Source organism: Emydura macquarii, unplaced genomic scaffold, assembly GCF_026122565.2.
Source record: "Emydura macquarii macquarii isolate MOO-44397 ecotype Brisbane River unplaced genomic scaffold, CSIRO-AGI_Emac_v2 contig_1253, whole genome shotgun sequence".
NCBI classification, from domain to species: Eukaryota; Metazoa; Chordata; order Testudines; family Chelidae; genus Emydura; species Emydura macquarii.
In genome coordinates this window covers 64309327-64327197 of record NW_027131390.1, presented here as the reverse complement: position 1 = coordinate 64327197, position 17871 = coordinate 64309327, and the positions used below count along the sequence as shown (strand labels likewise).

The 17871-nt window shown below is 37.9% G+C and overlaps 1 protein-coding gene across 1 annotated transcript; it reads right to left on the bottom strand.

The window, feature by feature from the left end:
• Positions 1–205: 205 nt before the first annotated feature.
• SLC40A1 (solute carrier family 40 member 1) lies at positions 206–17819 on the bottom strand. The gene is made up of 8 exons (XM_067549042.1): positions 17498–17819; positions 16606–16673; positions 11632–11791; positions 10624–10739; positions 10081–10207; positions 7156–7401; positions 4695–5351; positions 206–3206 (listed from the first exon to the last, which is right to left on the bottom strand). The coding sequence occupies exons 1-8, from the start codon at positions 17538–17540 to the stop codon at positions 2887–2889; spliced, it is 1737 nt and encodes a 578-aa protein (XP_067405143.1). The 5' UTR covers positions 17541–17819; the 3' UTR covers positions 206–2886.
• Positions 17820–17871: the final 52 nt, after the last annotated feature.

The following is a 17871-nucleotide window of genomic DNA, read 5'->3' as shown; positions in this document are numbered from 1 at the left end:
GCTTAAATCACACTGTGGTATCTTTCATTGCCTTTTTCCCCCACCCTTTGTTTGCACTCCCTCAGCGTATCAAGCTTTACTTTGGTCTGTTCCTCAGTTCATTCTGCATTGTTATAAATCTTAATCTAAAATGTGGCAGACTTGGATCCATCAAATACATCCAAATATATATAGAATAAAGTCAACCAGAACTAAAAATGCCCATCCATATTTATTCACCAGCTTTATTAATGAGATTAATATATCACCTATGATGTCCAGCATAACATAACAAAATATGCAACTTTGTAATATTTGATTTTATTATGCACATTGAGTTGTTTTTCAGATAATCAGGACACATTAAAAAAAGACAAGCTTCATCCTAAAGTGCTTACTTAGCCGAACTCTCATTAAGTAAGACTTCAGGGTTCATGGTACTTCAAAGCACCAATCAACTGAAGTACACACAACTGTACTTAAACAATACATTTGTTTTGACATGTTTAGGCTAGGTCCAAGGTATTTTAGTCTTATGAAATAACCCTCCTTACTCCTATTTATTTTTATTCCTTAGGATTTTCTCTTGGCACCCTGTTGTGCATTCCTTGCATACCCTAACTCAAATTCAAATCCATGGGAGTTTGGTGCATGCAAAATATGAAAGATCAGGCCCCTAACGATACCATTAAAAATTTACTAAGAGCCAGATTCTTTATTTTGTATGGAGTAGCACTTTATGCTACACGTAGTCCCCTTAACTTAAGGAGCCCACAAGTGCAGCAAGTAATTCTTATTATTGGCATTTAGCAATTCAGAGAGCTAAGCTTTATTGTTTAATCCACTGGCCCAAGTAGATATTCACCTCTGGTATAACTCCATTGATTTTGTCCAACATTATTGGTATCTTTATTCTATAAAATGTGATTAGACAATCTACATAATCTAAATGAGAACTTAATTTCTTTCCTGACTTAAATTCTATTGATGGCAAAACTCCAGTTGCCTTCAGGAGTTATGCCCCAGGATTGAGCCTCTGATGTTGTTTGTACCATTTTATTACAGTGCAAAACCAGATTTTGTTGGAAGGTAGAAACAATTATAAATCTAATGAAAAAGTCCCTGAGTGCCATTCAGTAAAGAATCAGTAATGATTAATGGTGGTCCATTAGAGGAGAAAAGTCACTGTTACAAGCACTTACTGATTTTGAGGGCTACTACTTCATTTAAAGTTTAGATTTGATATTTGATCCTTACTCATTCACTTTGGCTCCTTTCACAAAATATTGGTCAAACAATACTAAACACTTACATTCTAGTTAAACTGAAATAAAAACAAATTATCACAGTTTTAAGGAAAAGTGACCCAGATTCAGCCCTGGTGTAAATGCCAGTAGTTTCAATAGAATTGTACCTGCTTACACTAATGTTGAAGTTGGCCAACACTTCAGGCTGTTTGAAAGATAGTACAAAGAAAATTTGCAAAATGTTTGCAAAATTTTTTTTTCCCAAAAGACTTAACATTTTTTTTTAAAAAACTGTCATACCATAGGAAACTCAATACCAAGACTGAATCAACTCTACCAGAAAGCAAAGTGCTTATAGCAACATTACTGCAATTTCCACAAAAGTGCATAAATGGTTAATGTAAAAGCTCCAAGTCTATGCCTGCGCATTGTAAAAATGACTCCAACAGCTTTAAAAAACCCCATCCACGAGACACTCTCCACTGCCCTTCCCAAAGTTGCTTTAAAAAGAGTCATATGATCACAGGCTAAGTTATTGTTTTACAGATCTATAAAAATAGAAGTTAAGAAGTGCAAGATGTTTTACAAAAGAATTTAAAAAGGCACAATGTTTATAAAATATTTTAAGTGGTTCATTTGTTCTTTACATTTAGTTTAGCATTCATTTTCTAGTATACCAAGCTGAAGTTGGAATTTCTTAAAGCAATGGCTTTAGATTAAAAAGAAACTGAAGCTGCTCATATTCCGATAATTTTCAAAGACCACCTGTAAATTTAGCCCCTAGCCCCATCTTTCTATAGCCAAACTCATGACCCTTAACTATTTGCTGTTAAACCTTTTTAGCACATTTGCTGTGCTTTAATAGAAAAGCTTTGCTTTACAATGCTACATTAAATTTATAGCTTCTGCTTACGTGAGGTTATACTGTACTTGATTTTATGAAGTGCTACGTACATGTAATACAACATTTTGCACTATTTTAATGCATGAAGAAATAAGCTAAAACTGCAAAGGTGTTTCTCGAAAGTTAATAAAGGAAGACATTTTAGGCCAACATCAGTTTTTAGACAAAATCAGAACTTTAAAAAATACACAGTACACAATCTGTTATTCATTAGTATAACATTTCAGCCAGTTTAGAAAAAGAATCCAGTTCTTTTAACTGGAGCAGCATATAGGCAGAAACCACCACATTTATGTAAGGGGAAAAATCCAAACAAAATAAAACCAAAGCAAGTTTTAGTCAAGCTAATAAACATGAACCATACTGCCCAATGTGCAAATAATTGCTCTGAATTCAGGTGAAGACTATGTATGTATATCAGCTGAAGAGTACTTATGTATTTATGCCCGTGAGGCTATAGGCTTCATCACGGTTAAAAAGGGAATAAATTCAAAATTGCAATTATGATAGTTACATTCCTATAGTACATATTGTGGGGATTCAGTTTAAACCCTCAACTTAGAGGGTGACTTATTTCCTTTTAAATACAAACTTGACACATATGGATAGACATCTGGCCAAGCCTCCCAGTCACTTTGAGAGTACACCAAACAAGCTGTGTTAGACTGTAGAGAAACACCTTACTTTGCCCTTAAAGGCTACTTTAAAGCATCTAAATGAATACTTGTGTTATAGTTGAACAAAAGTTTGAGACCCCTAAACAGTGGATGTATTACAAGGTGGTGAGTTGTTAGAGACTTCTTTGGAATCAGGAGCACAGCAAGCAAACAGCTGCTTCCCCAAGGTTTTTTTGGCAAATTGGAAGTACATTATGTGGCCCATTGCAACAAAGGACACAGAAATAAGCACCAGTAAGCCGAAAGCTTCAGGGTTGGGGGCCAGGATGACCATGATGAAATGCAGCAAATCAAGAAGATAATTCATGGAGTTCTGGACACCATTTATAATGCCTCTTTCAGACTCTATTACGTTTTCTTGGAGCAACTGTGTGACAGTCAAATCAAAGGACCAGAGGCCTAGGGGAAAGAAATAAGGAAAAAAATTCATTATCTATATGGAAAGGTTAGATTTTCAATGGGGTCTCATTTTACAGTTATTTCTTTACCAGCCTAATCTTCATTATAAACATTGATTTGAAGTCTAAAAGGGCCAAGTTTTGCTTTCATTTGACTTGAGTAGATTTCACAACAGTGTAACTAAGCAGAATTTGGCTCTTTGATATTTCTTATGGAAAAAAAAACTGGTGCAATACAATCAAATATGCCTGTCAAACAATGCTTTGTACCAACAATTCTTCCCTTATTAGGGAGAGGATGGAAATACTCTAGGATAGTGGGGGGAGGGAGGGAATCTGATTATCTGACACTCATGCTAAAACTGAGTAATATAAATATTGTACTAAACCTTTAAATTCCCTTAACTGGTTTAAATTCTCCTTGTGCAAGAAAGAATGTACAGATTATGGTAAAATGAATTGTCCTCCCACCCCCAAAGTAAAATTAATTTGATTTAGGGCACGTTATGTAGACTATAACCCAAAGCCTCCTTATTGTAGAAAGAATTTTTCATTCTAGTGGATCATCTCTATTGCAACTAATAAATAGTTCTCTGAAAAGAGAAATGTGTTTGAGGGGGAAAAAATGCATGGTTTGAACTGCAAACACTGCAGGAAAGTTTCATTTCAAAGAGAAACTCAGTCCGTATGGTGGCTCCTGTGTCTTATTAGTCTTAATTATTGCTTTAAAATTTGCTTTGCAAGTAACCCTAAATGCATGCAAACCAAGTATTTCCTCTTCCCAAAACGAAATAAATTAGAGAAGCCATAAAGTAAGAGGATTACTACAAAATGTTAGTTACACCTTGTTTCATTCATACATTTAAATTGTTCTGCTCTTTCATTCTGCTGAGGTGTTAATACCAGACTATCCAGCAATTCCTCACAGATTTAATTAAATGTTATCCAAGAATATAGAAGTTTTTAACTAAAAATCTGCAAATATTTTACTTTCACCTCATGAGACGGTATCCTATGTATATTAACAAAGGGTATCGAGTCAGGATAATATGAATTAATGAAGGTATTTAAAGTGCCAGTTTAGAAGCTTTGGCAAAACAAAGATTATTTAACATTAATGAACATTTTTTTAATTCACTGTCACTACACCTGACTGATACAATGTGAGGATGAACATCTCTAAACAGAAGTTGCATTACCCTGCACATGACCTAAAGTTATTTTTGCCTCAAGTGTTGTGCAACACAACAAACAAGGGGCTGCAGTCCCTACAGAGGCAAGACTACTGCAAGATCAAATCCACATGGTTTTGAACATTAAAGAAGTTTGATTTAACACGTTTCAGACTTGTTATGAGTAAGAGTGATGCAGTCAGCCAGGGGTTCTTAATTAAAAAACAGGGTTTAACAAAGGATCTACAACTACTAGAGCATTACTAGAATTAAAAATAATCACAGATTAGATATTTTAATAGACAAATGTTACTTACCAATTCTAGCAGCAATGACTCCTGCAAACAGGAGACTAACAGAGATTAAAGGCACAGAGTGAGAATTCATCTCTACGTCGTTAACAGAGCTAGATCTGTTTAACCAGTTGTGCATTCCAGTTGTAAAGGACCTTTCAGATACATCAGCTGGAAGTGCAGTAGGCAATGGTTGTCCTTCCAATAACCTGGTACGGATGTCAGCAAATGGGGAAACAGTCAAGTCCAAAGGGCTTCCAGGCATGAACACAGAAATCACACATAAGACCAAGCAGGAAAACTGAGCTATTCCAGAGATGAGGCCTGTGCGAACCAGGCCACATTTGTTACGGAGCCAGGTAAAGGCTACTGTTCCCATGATTCCAGTTATGGCCGAGGCCCCCATCAGAAGGCTAAGCACAGAACCACTCAAACCCTGAGTGTATGCATAACCTGTAGTAATGCAATCAAAGCCCAGAACAGTCATATAAAGGAATGCAAGACCCATGCCTGCAAGAAACACTGGTTGGTTGTAGTATGCGACCCATCCATCACGAAACGTAATGAAAGGTTCAGCCATACGGGCACTACAGTCAATTCTCTTCTCCTGCTTGGGCTCAAAGACTGTTACATCTTTCTCACCAATTAACTGGACTCCTTCAGTGGGCTTCAATTCACTATCTGTAAATAGAAACAGAACTATTAAGTGCTTTCCTAAAAAAACCAAAGAAAAAACAAAACAGCATTGTAGCTCATTATGCTACATGTATTTAATAAATAAAGGTACTTTCTGTCTATGAAGGTTTGTCATTTTATAAATTCTGGTTAATTATGTTACCGAAATAGCTTTGTTAAAGTTATTATATTTCACATTCTATCCATGCCCTTAAATCCAGTACTGAACAGGGAAACCAAAAAATAAAGCTGATTTAAAAAGCAGCTTGTTTTGTAACACTAGAGAAATAGACTACTCTCTCTTCTCACACTAGACTTCTTGTGAAGTGTGAACACTAAGCAATGGCTTGTGCATAAATGATGTACTTAATAAATGCAACTAGGCAGTTGTATAGAGATGTTCTCAACAACCCATGGTGTAGGTAAGCAAATATTATTGCCCCCAGATAGAGAAGATAAGTGACTTGTTGAAGGCCTCTTAGGGAGTCTGACTGTATTAGAATCCCAGCTCTCACACATTCTTGATCTGCCGTCCTAGCCCACACCACAAAAACCCCCACACACCAAGGTCTCATTATATTGTTGCAAACCTAAAGCCAGGACAAAGGTGGCACAGGTTCAAAAGCCTTTCAGCTAAAGTGGAAACCATCTGAAACTGTGGATGTCTGAGCTTCAGTGTATGTTCTGGAGTTTATTTGAACCTGAAGCTTTGCACAAATCTCTGCCACTTGAAATGCCTGTTTGAGGCACAGTTGCAGCCCTAACAAGTCTAGTTTTAAACCAAGTCAAAATAATAGTGGGGAATAAAACAGGTTTTTTTAAACATTGCTAGTTAAGTTTGTCCTTAATCTTAAGGGGCTTGGAGAAGCCCCTTTCAGAGTTCCAAGGAGCTGTACTAACCTTTTAACCTCTTTACTTTGCCCCATGACCCTGTGTTTTCACCAACCTCCTGGCATAGGAGAGATAACAATGGCTCTTTCTGGGGCACATCAGCACCGTTCCAATATTAACCCAAGGGAATACTGCAGTGCAATTCAGGGCACACTCTCCTATAGACGCTAAACGCACTTTCTCATTAGTCCCATGCTCTGCTGGTTGGGGAGAAAGGCACTCAGGGAATGTTACTAACTAGAATTTCCTAAGTTGTAGTACGTGGTACTAGCAGTAGACTGCTAAACTGGCCTCATCCTTCACCATTATAAACGGTCCTAACATTTACCAAGAATTTTTCTTCTTACAATGGTCCCACTCATCCTCCAGGAACTACTCTGGTCTCTCCTTAAGAGCCCTAATCAAACACTCAGTGTTAGAAAGGAGAGTCCTTGTTTAGTGGTTTCTTCAGCTACAGCAACAAATTCCATATCTTTTGTGGGATGTTTGGAAACTGTGTTCAGAGGGTGCTTTGAGTGGTATTTTCCTGCTAGACATCTCCCATTTTCATCAAAGGCAAAAATATTCTTTAGATTCTGTCATCCAAAATGTGGCAGCTATTGGAAATGTTCTGTAAGTAAAACCAGCTACTTTCTGGAGAGTTCTAGCTTGTGAGATTAAGAGACCAATTCAAGGAGAGTACCAAAAATGTCCACTCTTTGGCTACTGTTTATGGGGTATCCCAGCCAACCAACCTCAAATATTGTTACTCCAAACTAAGTTAATTGTTAACTACATCGGAGACTAAAAGAGTCGCTCTAATAGTGAAGAGTAAAATCCTGAAAAGTATGGTTTAAAGCAAAAATGGAAAACCAATGGTTTCCAGTCTGGGTATGTTTGATGTAGTGGATACAATTGATTTTTAAAACATCACTGATACCTTTTTGTACATTCAGTTGTTTCAGCTCTGATTCCTCAATTTTGGAAGTAGCTTTGAGAGCCAGAGCAGGGGTTTTCTGGTAGACTTTCCAGAGCAGCAGATATTCTAGACACATAGAGATCAGGTTCCAGCCAGAAATGAATCCACAGCCAATCACTGGAGAGCCAAAGGTCATTATCTGGCCAACTGCCATTGGCGCCAAGATATTGGTCAGCTGGTCAATTCTTCGTATTGTAGCATTCATATCTATCATAGAATTTGAAAAGGAAATTAATGAAAAGTTACAGCAAAAGTATTCATTATATATACACAGGAGCCAAATCCCAGTCCCTACAAAAACCAATAGCAAACTCTCATTGATTTCACTGGGATCAGGATTTGGCCCAAATGTATGAAATTGTAATACAGAAGACTAATTTTCATCAGACACGGAAATATTATAATTGTATTGGGCCCATTCTGAAAGTTCTTGGACAAAAACTAATCTCCCTTTGATATCAGAGTTAAGAGATCTTCATGATTGGGCATACTGGGATTAAAGTAAAAATGAAAACGAATGGATGAAAGTTACCAAATGTCTTCAGAATAATACTATCAAATGCCAGTATGTATTTCTGGCCTGATTCTGAAGCAACTCCACATGTACAACTCCCCTGAAGTTAGTCGGAGCCCCAAATACAGAATGGATCAAGCCCTATGAAAATATTTCCATAATGAATGACAAGTTTCAGAAACTTATCTGTACAATACTGAATCACGTATTTCTTGGCTACCTCAATTCACCTCTCTCCAATTACCAGTGACCATGTAATACCCACTGTGATAGCAACAGACCTTTGATATGATTAAGTTTCCTTACTGAGGCACACAGTGGTCATCAATCATTCTGCAATTTCAGAGAGCAAAGTTCTCTCCCCCCCTTCTGCTCCACTCATGCACATTTAGAAGCAGTCACCTTGAGGTTTGACACTAATATACAGCTCATAGTTCCCATTCTAATAATGCTCTCTCCCCCAAACTTCTGCCTTACTTTTCCCATCAAGTTCCTGTGCCTATAGCAGCGATTAATCTGTATTTCCAACGAACGGGTGTCTTTAGGAATAACTTTCTAACGAAGAGCTCTGGAAGAGGCTTCCATGTTTAACTAAGGGAGATTGTTCAACCAGTTCTGAAAAAACATGTCCCGTGATATAGGGATTCCACAAACCTGTCAGGGATGATCTAGGTTTAACTTGGTTCTGCCTTAGCAAAGGGGGATGGACTTGACCTCTTGAGGTCCCTTCCAGGCCTACATTTTATGATTAGCCACAGAACAATGGGAGTTACTGGATGCTTAGCTTACCCACTCCCCAAACTGGTTACACATGTAGGTAAATACAGATATAGGAGCCTAATCTTAGAGTCCTATTTTGGAAAACCTTGGCCTAAGCTTTCTGTAAAAACCCATAGAAATATGAACCAAGTGTAAACCAAGGTAGTGCTGTTTTCCTGATTGACAGCCTGAAATTGATCATTCTTTTAAGGGATTGTTAAGTTAAGTGTCAGTATAAATAACCAATTCACTGCTGATCAAAGTACACAAGAAAGTTATGAAGACCTGTATGATCTACTGTGAAAGGAGATTGTTTCTGCTTCTGCATCTCAGATGGATGGGATTTAGTTTCAGCAAGGAGCTTGAGAGAGTAGCATTCCTCCCTCCTCTACTCCCAAAGGAGATAGAAGGGAAGCCATATAAGAATCAAGGTGGATGGAGAGGACATCTGGGATAAGTGAGATGGAGAGAACACAGCAGCTTTTATTTGTCTATTCTGCTAAATGACATAGCAACGTTCCTTCTTTGTGAAAAGAATATGAACAGAAATAGGTTTTGAGGACACCACTTGTTACAAAGTCTTTGGCCATTCTGCATATTTCACAATCAAGGTAACTTTTCTATGCAAAGGACAATATTTTACAGATATTTCTCACAATATAATCCCTCTTTTGGGAGAGTTCTTGGAAATGAAACCGGTTTGCTGTGTTAGATATAAACAAAGAGTTGCAACAAGGAATGTGCGAGAACCTATCGCCTGATTTCCCAGGCAATAGTACGGCATATAAATGGTCATATGATGCTGCATTAATATGTTAGGATGGAGGAAAGACAGAAAGGTGTAATGTAACAGAGACAGTATTGCCTATTACATGATGGCTCTTCCCATGGGTGATGTGCACCTCTTCTTGTATGAGGTAGAAGAGACATGACGTGATTTGCCAAATACAGACAAGAAAGATTAATGAGATCAACATTTAAGGCTCTGCAAGGGTTAGAAATTCCTTCCTTCAAACACACAAATTGTTTTTATAAGTTAAAAGAAACTAAGAGCAGCAGTAATTGCTAAGACTACGGCAATGTCAAAATAGGGGACCAAGAGAGGGAGTTTGTAATTTGGGAAATGAAAATCAGAAAAGGTTACAAGTTGTGCACTTCACTTTCTTTATCTAATAAGACGGTCAATCTCTCTAATGTTCTCTGGGATTCCCTTGATGGTAATAAATGCTGATAAATTTTAATAGTAAATGCATTGATTAACAGGATAACCTTGAGTATAAAATACTGAACACAGGTGATTTGATGAAAAATTTTGTTTATATGTTTGCAAAAATAAAACTGATCTCCCCTAACAGTGTTAGAGTTCAATTAAAACAAGAACTAGGTAGTTTTATGGCTAGGTAAAATTCTGATTACATTGTAGTTACAACAGTAATTTCTAATCTCTGTAAATAGTGAGGAATATCTATGGGGGAAAAAACTGCCCTTTTAAACTGTTGTTCTCTCAGCTCCTGGAACACTGAAGTCAGCACATTCTTCTGGGTAAAACTGCAGTCTGTTAAAAATCCAGTCCGCACGCTAAGATGCATTTAAATAGTGGAAATGTATTTTACCTGCCAATTTGCTTCTGTCTTCACCTGCAACTACAACAATCCAGTCTCTCTGAATTGTTATTGTTGTGGCAGTGCTGGCCAAATTTGCAATATTTGCTATTGTGATAACCAGGATATAGCACATGGTCTGGGGAAAAGGAAAAAAGAAGAGTTAAACATAGTAAAATGATAACCAAACTGAGGACTAAAGGCACTCCCAAGACTTTCTTGGACAACCAAAATTATAGTTGTGCATTTTAACTATTTCACATAAATGTTACTTTTCAGACAGCACAATGATAATATATGAAAACTTTAAAACAAAAAGATGTGTTCCCTGCCCCCCTTGGCAACAAAGCTAAAAACAGTAAGTAGGGTTTAGTGGCCTGATCTGGCATCACTGAAGTCAATGGAAAAAGTTCCCATTGATATTCATTAAGTGCAGGAATAGATTCACTGGGGCAGATCCTCAGCAGTAAGTTGTTATAGCTCCATTGGAGTCAAATTAACAAATTACCTTCCTTTACTAGTGACATGTAAGAAGTCTTAAATTTGAGCACTTACAAGAAGCCATCCATAGTACAAGGTCAAAAGTTGGGTCTTAAACAAGAAGACAATCATCAGGATGATACCACACAGGATGACAGATGCATTCTGTACAATCAAAGAAGTCTGAGCCACTGTTTCAGATCAAAAGAAAAATATAAATAAGTTTATAGAATTGTGGATATTCCCCATCTTCATGTTCAGAATTTTCTTGTAAAAATTAATCTCATTTACAAGGAGAACTTTTTTTTTTAATGTTCCCGAGATCTCATTTGAACTTTGAATCAACCGTGGTCTTACAGAGTACGCACAGAATCAAATACATTAGGTCAGTGGCACTACAACACGAATATAAGACAGGTAGGTGTTTTCCTCCATTTAGCCTGACTTCAAAACAAAACGGTGACTATTTAAATGCTAATACTGCTTTAAAAAGCAGCCAATAAAGAAACACCTAATTTGAATCACTGACGTTTTTTTTTAAATGGATTATGCGAGTGCTATGTGTAAATGTTTTAAAATTAATTGTACAGAACATGAAAATATATATTAATAGAAAATATAAGAGGTGACTGAAGAGTACATATTAACATACAAAAATAACATTACAAAGGCAGTTATACAGTGTGGACTATTTCTAAAGAGAAGGAACTCAGCAAGGAATACTGAAGTTATGTTGTCAGACTACTGGATTCCATGAAACTAATTCTGCCACGCTTATTCAGGCAAAATTTATATGGATTTCACCTTGTCTCTCTCTCTCTCTTTAGCTACAAGCTAGATAGTTTTGCATGAGTAAGGAACAGATGAGGGCCCAAAACTGGTGTTCTCTTATTTTTGAGATTATCCATATATAATGATTTAATCCATTATTTTTCTGAATAGTTTCATATTTATAGACCGTTCGCAAGTTGAGTCTGGTTTTCATATTTAACCTAAGGATCTTTCTAGCATATCATTATGCTGTCAGCTGCTTGGGCTTCCTCTTTCAACTCTGATTTGAGTCACCCCATAACAGTTACTAACCTTTAAGCCTTGAGTTCTTGTCCACCCAATCTCCGATAATGGCTCCCAAAAGAAGAACTGATCCTGCCACAACCAGTCCATAGACTGCAGTCAAGAGTAGGCTGTTTCCATAAAGTTCAACCAGAAAGACAGCAACTGCAAAGTGCCACATCCGATCTCCCTTTAATAAGAAAAAAGTTTATATCATCCGTATTTGCATTTTGCTAGCTGATTTCCATGTTTTACTAGCTCCATAAAGAATACCTATGCTAACATGGCATTTACCAACTTCGTTACTCTCCACCCTCTCTTAATATAAGCCCCATCTGTCATTCTGTGCATGGAGCACCCTCCAATGCTAGTGGGAGCAAGGGTGCAAACCACTACCATGATTGGCCCAATTAATGTTGGTCATCCCAAATATGTCTTAGTACTAAAGACTTTCCATGGTAGCATTATAAGGCAAATACGGTCCTCAGTTACATCCAACAAGCCTGAGAAACAGACTAATTTTTTAAGAGAGATTCTCTATCAGTGTTTCTCAAACTTTTTGATACCAGGGAGCAGCTTCCTATACTGTGTCAGGGAGATCTCAGGGACCGGTGCCAGTTCATGGACTGGTCGTTGAGAAACACTATTCTATCGCAGATCATTCCAACAGCTACAAACATATTTGTTTAAGATCATCATCATGTGCTCTTTTAGGAAATGCAACTTAGTTTCACCCTTTGAAATTTTAGTTTCACTTGGACAAAGCAACTCATCTAATTCCAGCTGTGAAAATTTAAAATGACACCACCAACTTTAATCAGCACTTTTGTCTGAATACCTTTCACCTACAATACTGTCTAAGACACCTATTAACTGAAAGAGTAGAGAATATATTGATTTCCTGGGCAATCTGTTTTACTGTCTCTTTTGTATTGTTTTCCCTGCATATAGTCAGTTTCCTCTTGCATTTGAATGGAGCTTCTACATAACCAAAGAAGAGGAAAAAAAATTAAATAGGAAAATGTGATGGTAAAACCACAAATTAGTAGGGAGACAGGGCAGGTGTTGAATATGAAACCAGTTTTTATTCAGTTTCTGAAATAAACTATGCCCTTAAGTTTCCAACAGAAGAGTGGTATATAGAACTAATTTATTCTTCATGTATTATAGTACCACCATTTAGGTGGTACAAAATGTTTTTAAATTATCACAATTGCTATCAATTGTTATCATACAACTAAGTGCTAAAGGTGTCCAAAGGTCCAGTGAAAAGTAAACATTCTTGATTGTGATTTATAAACAATGCTTTGCAATAAACATTTATCTACAGCTTACCATTGACTATATTTAATTTCTCCTTTATTTATTTAGGCCACATAATTGATGCCAGTAGCTCAATTTACTTTGGAAATAAATCGCAACAAGTGAATTGCAGAAGTTGTAGTGTACCACAGCAGACATAGTTAAGCTAAGAAGAGTCCCTGATGTTAATCTATTATAGAAAATACATTCTTCAATTAGCCTTTTTTGAAAGGCTCTTTTCTTTTGACCATCATTTTAAGTAAGCATTTTCTATGCAGTACAGCAAATATAACTGCAAGCACTTTGAAATGCAGAGTTCCAAGTTTTTTTGTTTTTGTTTTTTTTAAACACAAGAACAGAAGTGGAGTAACCTGTAATAAGTTGAACAAGATGGTAATAAAGCAAGAGGCCCCCAAGACAGCCACACTATGTCTGGGGACAAATTCATTGCTGTTGAAAGTCCAGGGGATTATCAGCAGTATGCCCCAGTGATGAATTTGCCCTTTGGGGTTTATTAGAAGACATGCACTGGGGTTCTTCTGGAGACAGGGTTGCTCCAAACATGTACAAATTTAAACTATCATTTATGCAAGTGCCAGTGACGGCTTTCAGAAGCAGGGACGATATTTACAATTAGTTTTTTTTTTAAAGCTCCCATAGGGAATTCAGTATGATTTAAGCTACTTCTTACTCAACTTTCACTTACAAAATGTATGAGGATGGTCACTAAACCCTAAAATCTGGCTAGCCTATTTTATTTTTCATTCAGGTAGAAAATTAATGCAGGAGAAAGCACTGCTTTCATAATGCTAGAGGCATGATATACTTTTATTCCTGCATCAAAGTTTTAGTTGTTGAAACTGTCTAAATAAAAGAGGAGCGTTAAAAAATGCAAATATTGGAAAATGATGCACTGCTATTAGTCTCAAGGTGACTTCAGTGGGGCCAGGATTTCAATGGCAAACTCCAATTGACTTAAAGGCACTTGGGATTTCACCCTCAGTATCTGCAAATCAAAATCTTGCTATTGGAGACTAAGAACCGAAATACATATTAAGTGTAACCTTCTCTTGGCTCCCTATGCCTGTACTATGTTGTATGAACATGCTAGACATTACTGATGCAAAAATTTAAAAAGTTTTGTCTTGTTTAGATTGACACTGCTCAAAGTTACTGCTACAGAATCAGCTGTTTAAGAGCTAATTAACTCTGAGCAATTTCATCTATTGTATTCACCAGCAGGACTCGGGTCATACTACTCCACATTGCTTCAACTTCTCCAAAGCTAACCGTTTTCAACAGGGAAGCAACCAGGTTTTTGCTTTAGGTTTGGTTGGGTTTTTTTTTTAAATCAACAAAAAAAAATCAAGCATTGATCTTGAATTAATGGCACAGAACAACAACAATAAATAGAAAATTAAGCAGCACAAACAAAGTAAAGCCAGTTATACATTTTTTTTTAGCTACACCGGGATTCAGGGAATTTTGATAATAAGTTTAGCCTTAATGAAAAGGTAGAACCACATAACTGACTTAATCCTGCTATTCTTGAGATCTTTCAAATCATTCATAATATGGATAATTAAGCCTTGTTTCTGTGTAAAGAATGATGGCTATTATTCTAACCATTCCTCTTTTAAAGGCAGTTTGATGGTCTTTAGCACTCCAATATAGTATATAGCCGATAGAATAAGATCTAAGCCCCAGATCTCCAGAGATTTTTAACCTGCTAACTTCCATTGATTTCAAAATACCTCTGTGGATTGGGCCCTAAAGCACCAGCTCAGTAAAGCACTTAAGCTTGTGCCTGACTTCCACAGTACTTAAGGACATGCTTAAGTATTTTACTGAACTAGGGCCCAGTAGTCTTATTCAGCACCTCAGTCAGTTCTCTGAATGATTATGGAGATAAAAGGCAAGTATGTTTAATCAATTACAATTTCTTCCTGCATTTAAAAACCAGTGCTTAACATGGAAGTTGATTAAGTTTCCCAACTAGAGTAAGAGAGTTTTATCTATACAAGATTTTGTATTTTGAATGCAGATTATATTTCAGAATGAAAACGATACAAAAGCCATTTCGGAGTTGTGGATTGGTTGGTTGGTTTCCATCTTGAGAGGGAGAGGAAAAAACCAACATCCTTTCCCCATCTTTCTTCCTTACTTTCTCCATTATGTAAAGTAATATTTTAGTCTCCAAAGAGGAATTATTGTGTGAAAGCACTTCTAAGGCTTAGTCCTGCACTTAGTTTGATCTAACTATCTAGACAAATCTTGTGTTGCTTAAATTTTTCCTGATTAAGGATAGGATTAAGTTCAGACCCTCAATTGGGTTTTTAAAATAAAAATGTATGGTGTTTAATATTTCTAAAAGCTGAAGTTTTTATTGAATAAAATCTTTTTTCACTAAACTGTTTTCAGTAGACCAGACTATTATTATCCTAACTTCCAATTCAGTAATCCTTACTTATGTTGAGTGATAGCTTACCTAATTCTGCAAGTAGCCCCACTGATGGATTTCGGTGGGACCACTCACATATAGGGTGCCACTCAATGTTAGCAGAAATGGCAGAATCAGGCTCAATGTGCTGCTAGTTACTCTGTTTTGTTGACAGATCATACTACTTCTCATAACAGTAGTAACACCTACAAAATCTTTAGATTAAAATAAATCATTGCTAGAAACATTGCATCTGTTTAAACCAAAGTCTGCTATCTCTCCAAGGCTTCTTCTGGTAGGAAGTACACAACTGCTTCACATTAATGGAAGTGAGGCACTGTAAGAGCTAAGCATGCAACCGTGTAGTCCTACAATAGTGTGCTGAGTGCTGTACAAAGTACATATCAAACCAGTCCCTGCTTCAGAGATTTTACAAATTAGGAAATAGAAAGACAAGGCACAGCAGGTGTTTGAGGGGAATAAGTGTTTTTTACCCTTCTTAATCCAATACTTGTCATTCACTTGCAAGATCCTGAATTAAGAACAATTTAGCATTTCTCTTTTTTCTTAGGCTAGACTTTGCTACTTCATATGACTTTAATGAACTGGGAGAGGCGCCACCCAAACCAATTTTTAAGATCTACTTCATCCACCTTGAAGCACTGTAAATTGCTAACACAGGTAGTTTAGATACAGGTGAAAATGTTTCACTAAGTAGGCACTGTTAAACGTAAGGATGTTACAGTTTCAGAAGAAGAACAGAGGTTTGTTAATAAGTAGAGTACTCATGACTAAGATCCATTGTGCATCATTCAACCATTTACATTGGTGAGCAGGAATACAAACCCATCATATTATTAAAAAAAGTCAAGGATAATGCAGCACAAAATATACTTTGATTGGTAGGGCTCAGTTTTGTTGTTATCTTCCACCCACTTTGAGTAGTATCTTACTCTATAAGAAGCTTTACTGGTTTCAATAACACTCCTCAAGGAGTAAAGCATTACTCAATGTGAGTGAGGTTAGTGAATCAGGCCCTTAGACAATTGTGAGCACTGCACTTTTATTTATTACAATATTAGCAAATATATTGTGCAATATCTTGTAAATATTATGAAGACTTAGGGAGATCTCACAACAGCACTTTGCCATTAAATCTTTGCTGAAGAGACCACCTTTTGTACATAAATTACAGTGTGCAGACCAGTCAAAAGCAGATTAAAAAATACAGTTACATCATGCAGTGGAACCTCATTACTTACCCAAGTAGACAGTGCATGTCCAAGGTAAAGAAGAAACTTTGCAGATGTAAGATAATTGACACAGGATCCTAAAATGAAAATAAGAGCTATATGCTAAAGAGGATTCAGGTGCATTTTTGTTATTTATGGGACATCTTTTATTGCTAATTAGTTTTATTCAATTTTAAAGTTAGCTTATTTTTGCAAAAAAAGATTTTGCAGTGTCGATTGTTAAAATGCACGTGATACATGTTTCAATTCCACAAACTGGAATAGCCACAGCTTAGCTGTGCAACAGAAAAGAGTTATATTAGATGAAAAATACACCTAATATACCTTGACAGGTCTTACTAGCGAAATAGAGCCATAGTTTTGCAGCATATTTACATTGTGCCACCTGAGTGCATCCCATCCAACTCACCCCACCTACACTACACGACCAGCCACGCACCCCTTTCCATACAGCTCTCTCCGACAGAGCTGTCACTTGGCAGGCGGGCGCGCACACACACACACACACACACGTTCTAGTGGTTCAATCACAAGTAACTGGTCTTGATGTAAGAATCACAGGATGTAATTCTATGGCCTGCGTTACAGGATCACAGAAAAGTAGGGCACGAGATCACACTACAGGCTCATTAAGAGCCTCTCTGGCCTTAAGAATCTCTGTGTCACTCACCGCGCACAGCCCACTCCCACTGAACCACATATGCCCCTTCCCCTGCAGCCCGCACACGCACTGTCACACCTGTGAGCTGCATCGGGCTGCCGCTTACAAGCACCCGACCCCATGCAATGCTCTTGCACGCCTTCCATGCAGCAGAGCCCCCAAGCCTGCGTCCCCTTCTCGATCAGCCCACCTTCGGGTCAACGGCCTCCCCGCCCCGCCTGTTCCCCGCACGATACTGACCACAACAGCCTCCGCTGCTCGTCTGCGCTGGTGCCCGCGTCATCTCAGCTTGCGCCTTGACTCCGGCTGGCTCTTCCGCGCGGCCAGTCCTGGCCCCCGAGCCCCGGGCGCGCACAGCAGACGGGCGGGCGCAGAGGAGGAGAAGCGCAGGGAACAGGAGGGCGCACGGATTTCTTCGTCTTTGTCTTTCCCAACTTAGCTATCACTGTAGCTGAAGTTGGAAAGCGATGGCCTTATGCGCAGGGGTCTGCAGGGGCCACGCTCCAGCGGGAAGTGGGCCCAGCACGGCGCCCAGCTCCTGCAGCCGCTGCTACGGCTGCCTAGCGGCTCGCTAGCCTTTATGGACAGGCTGGGCCGGAGGTGGGGACGAGCTC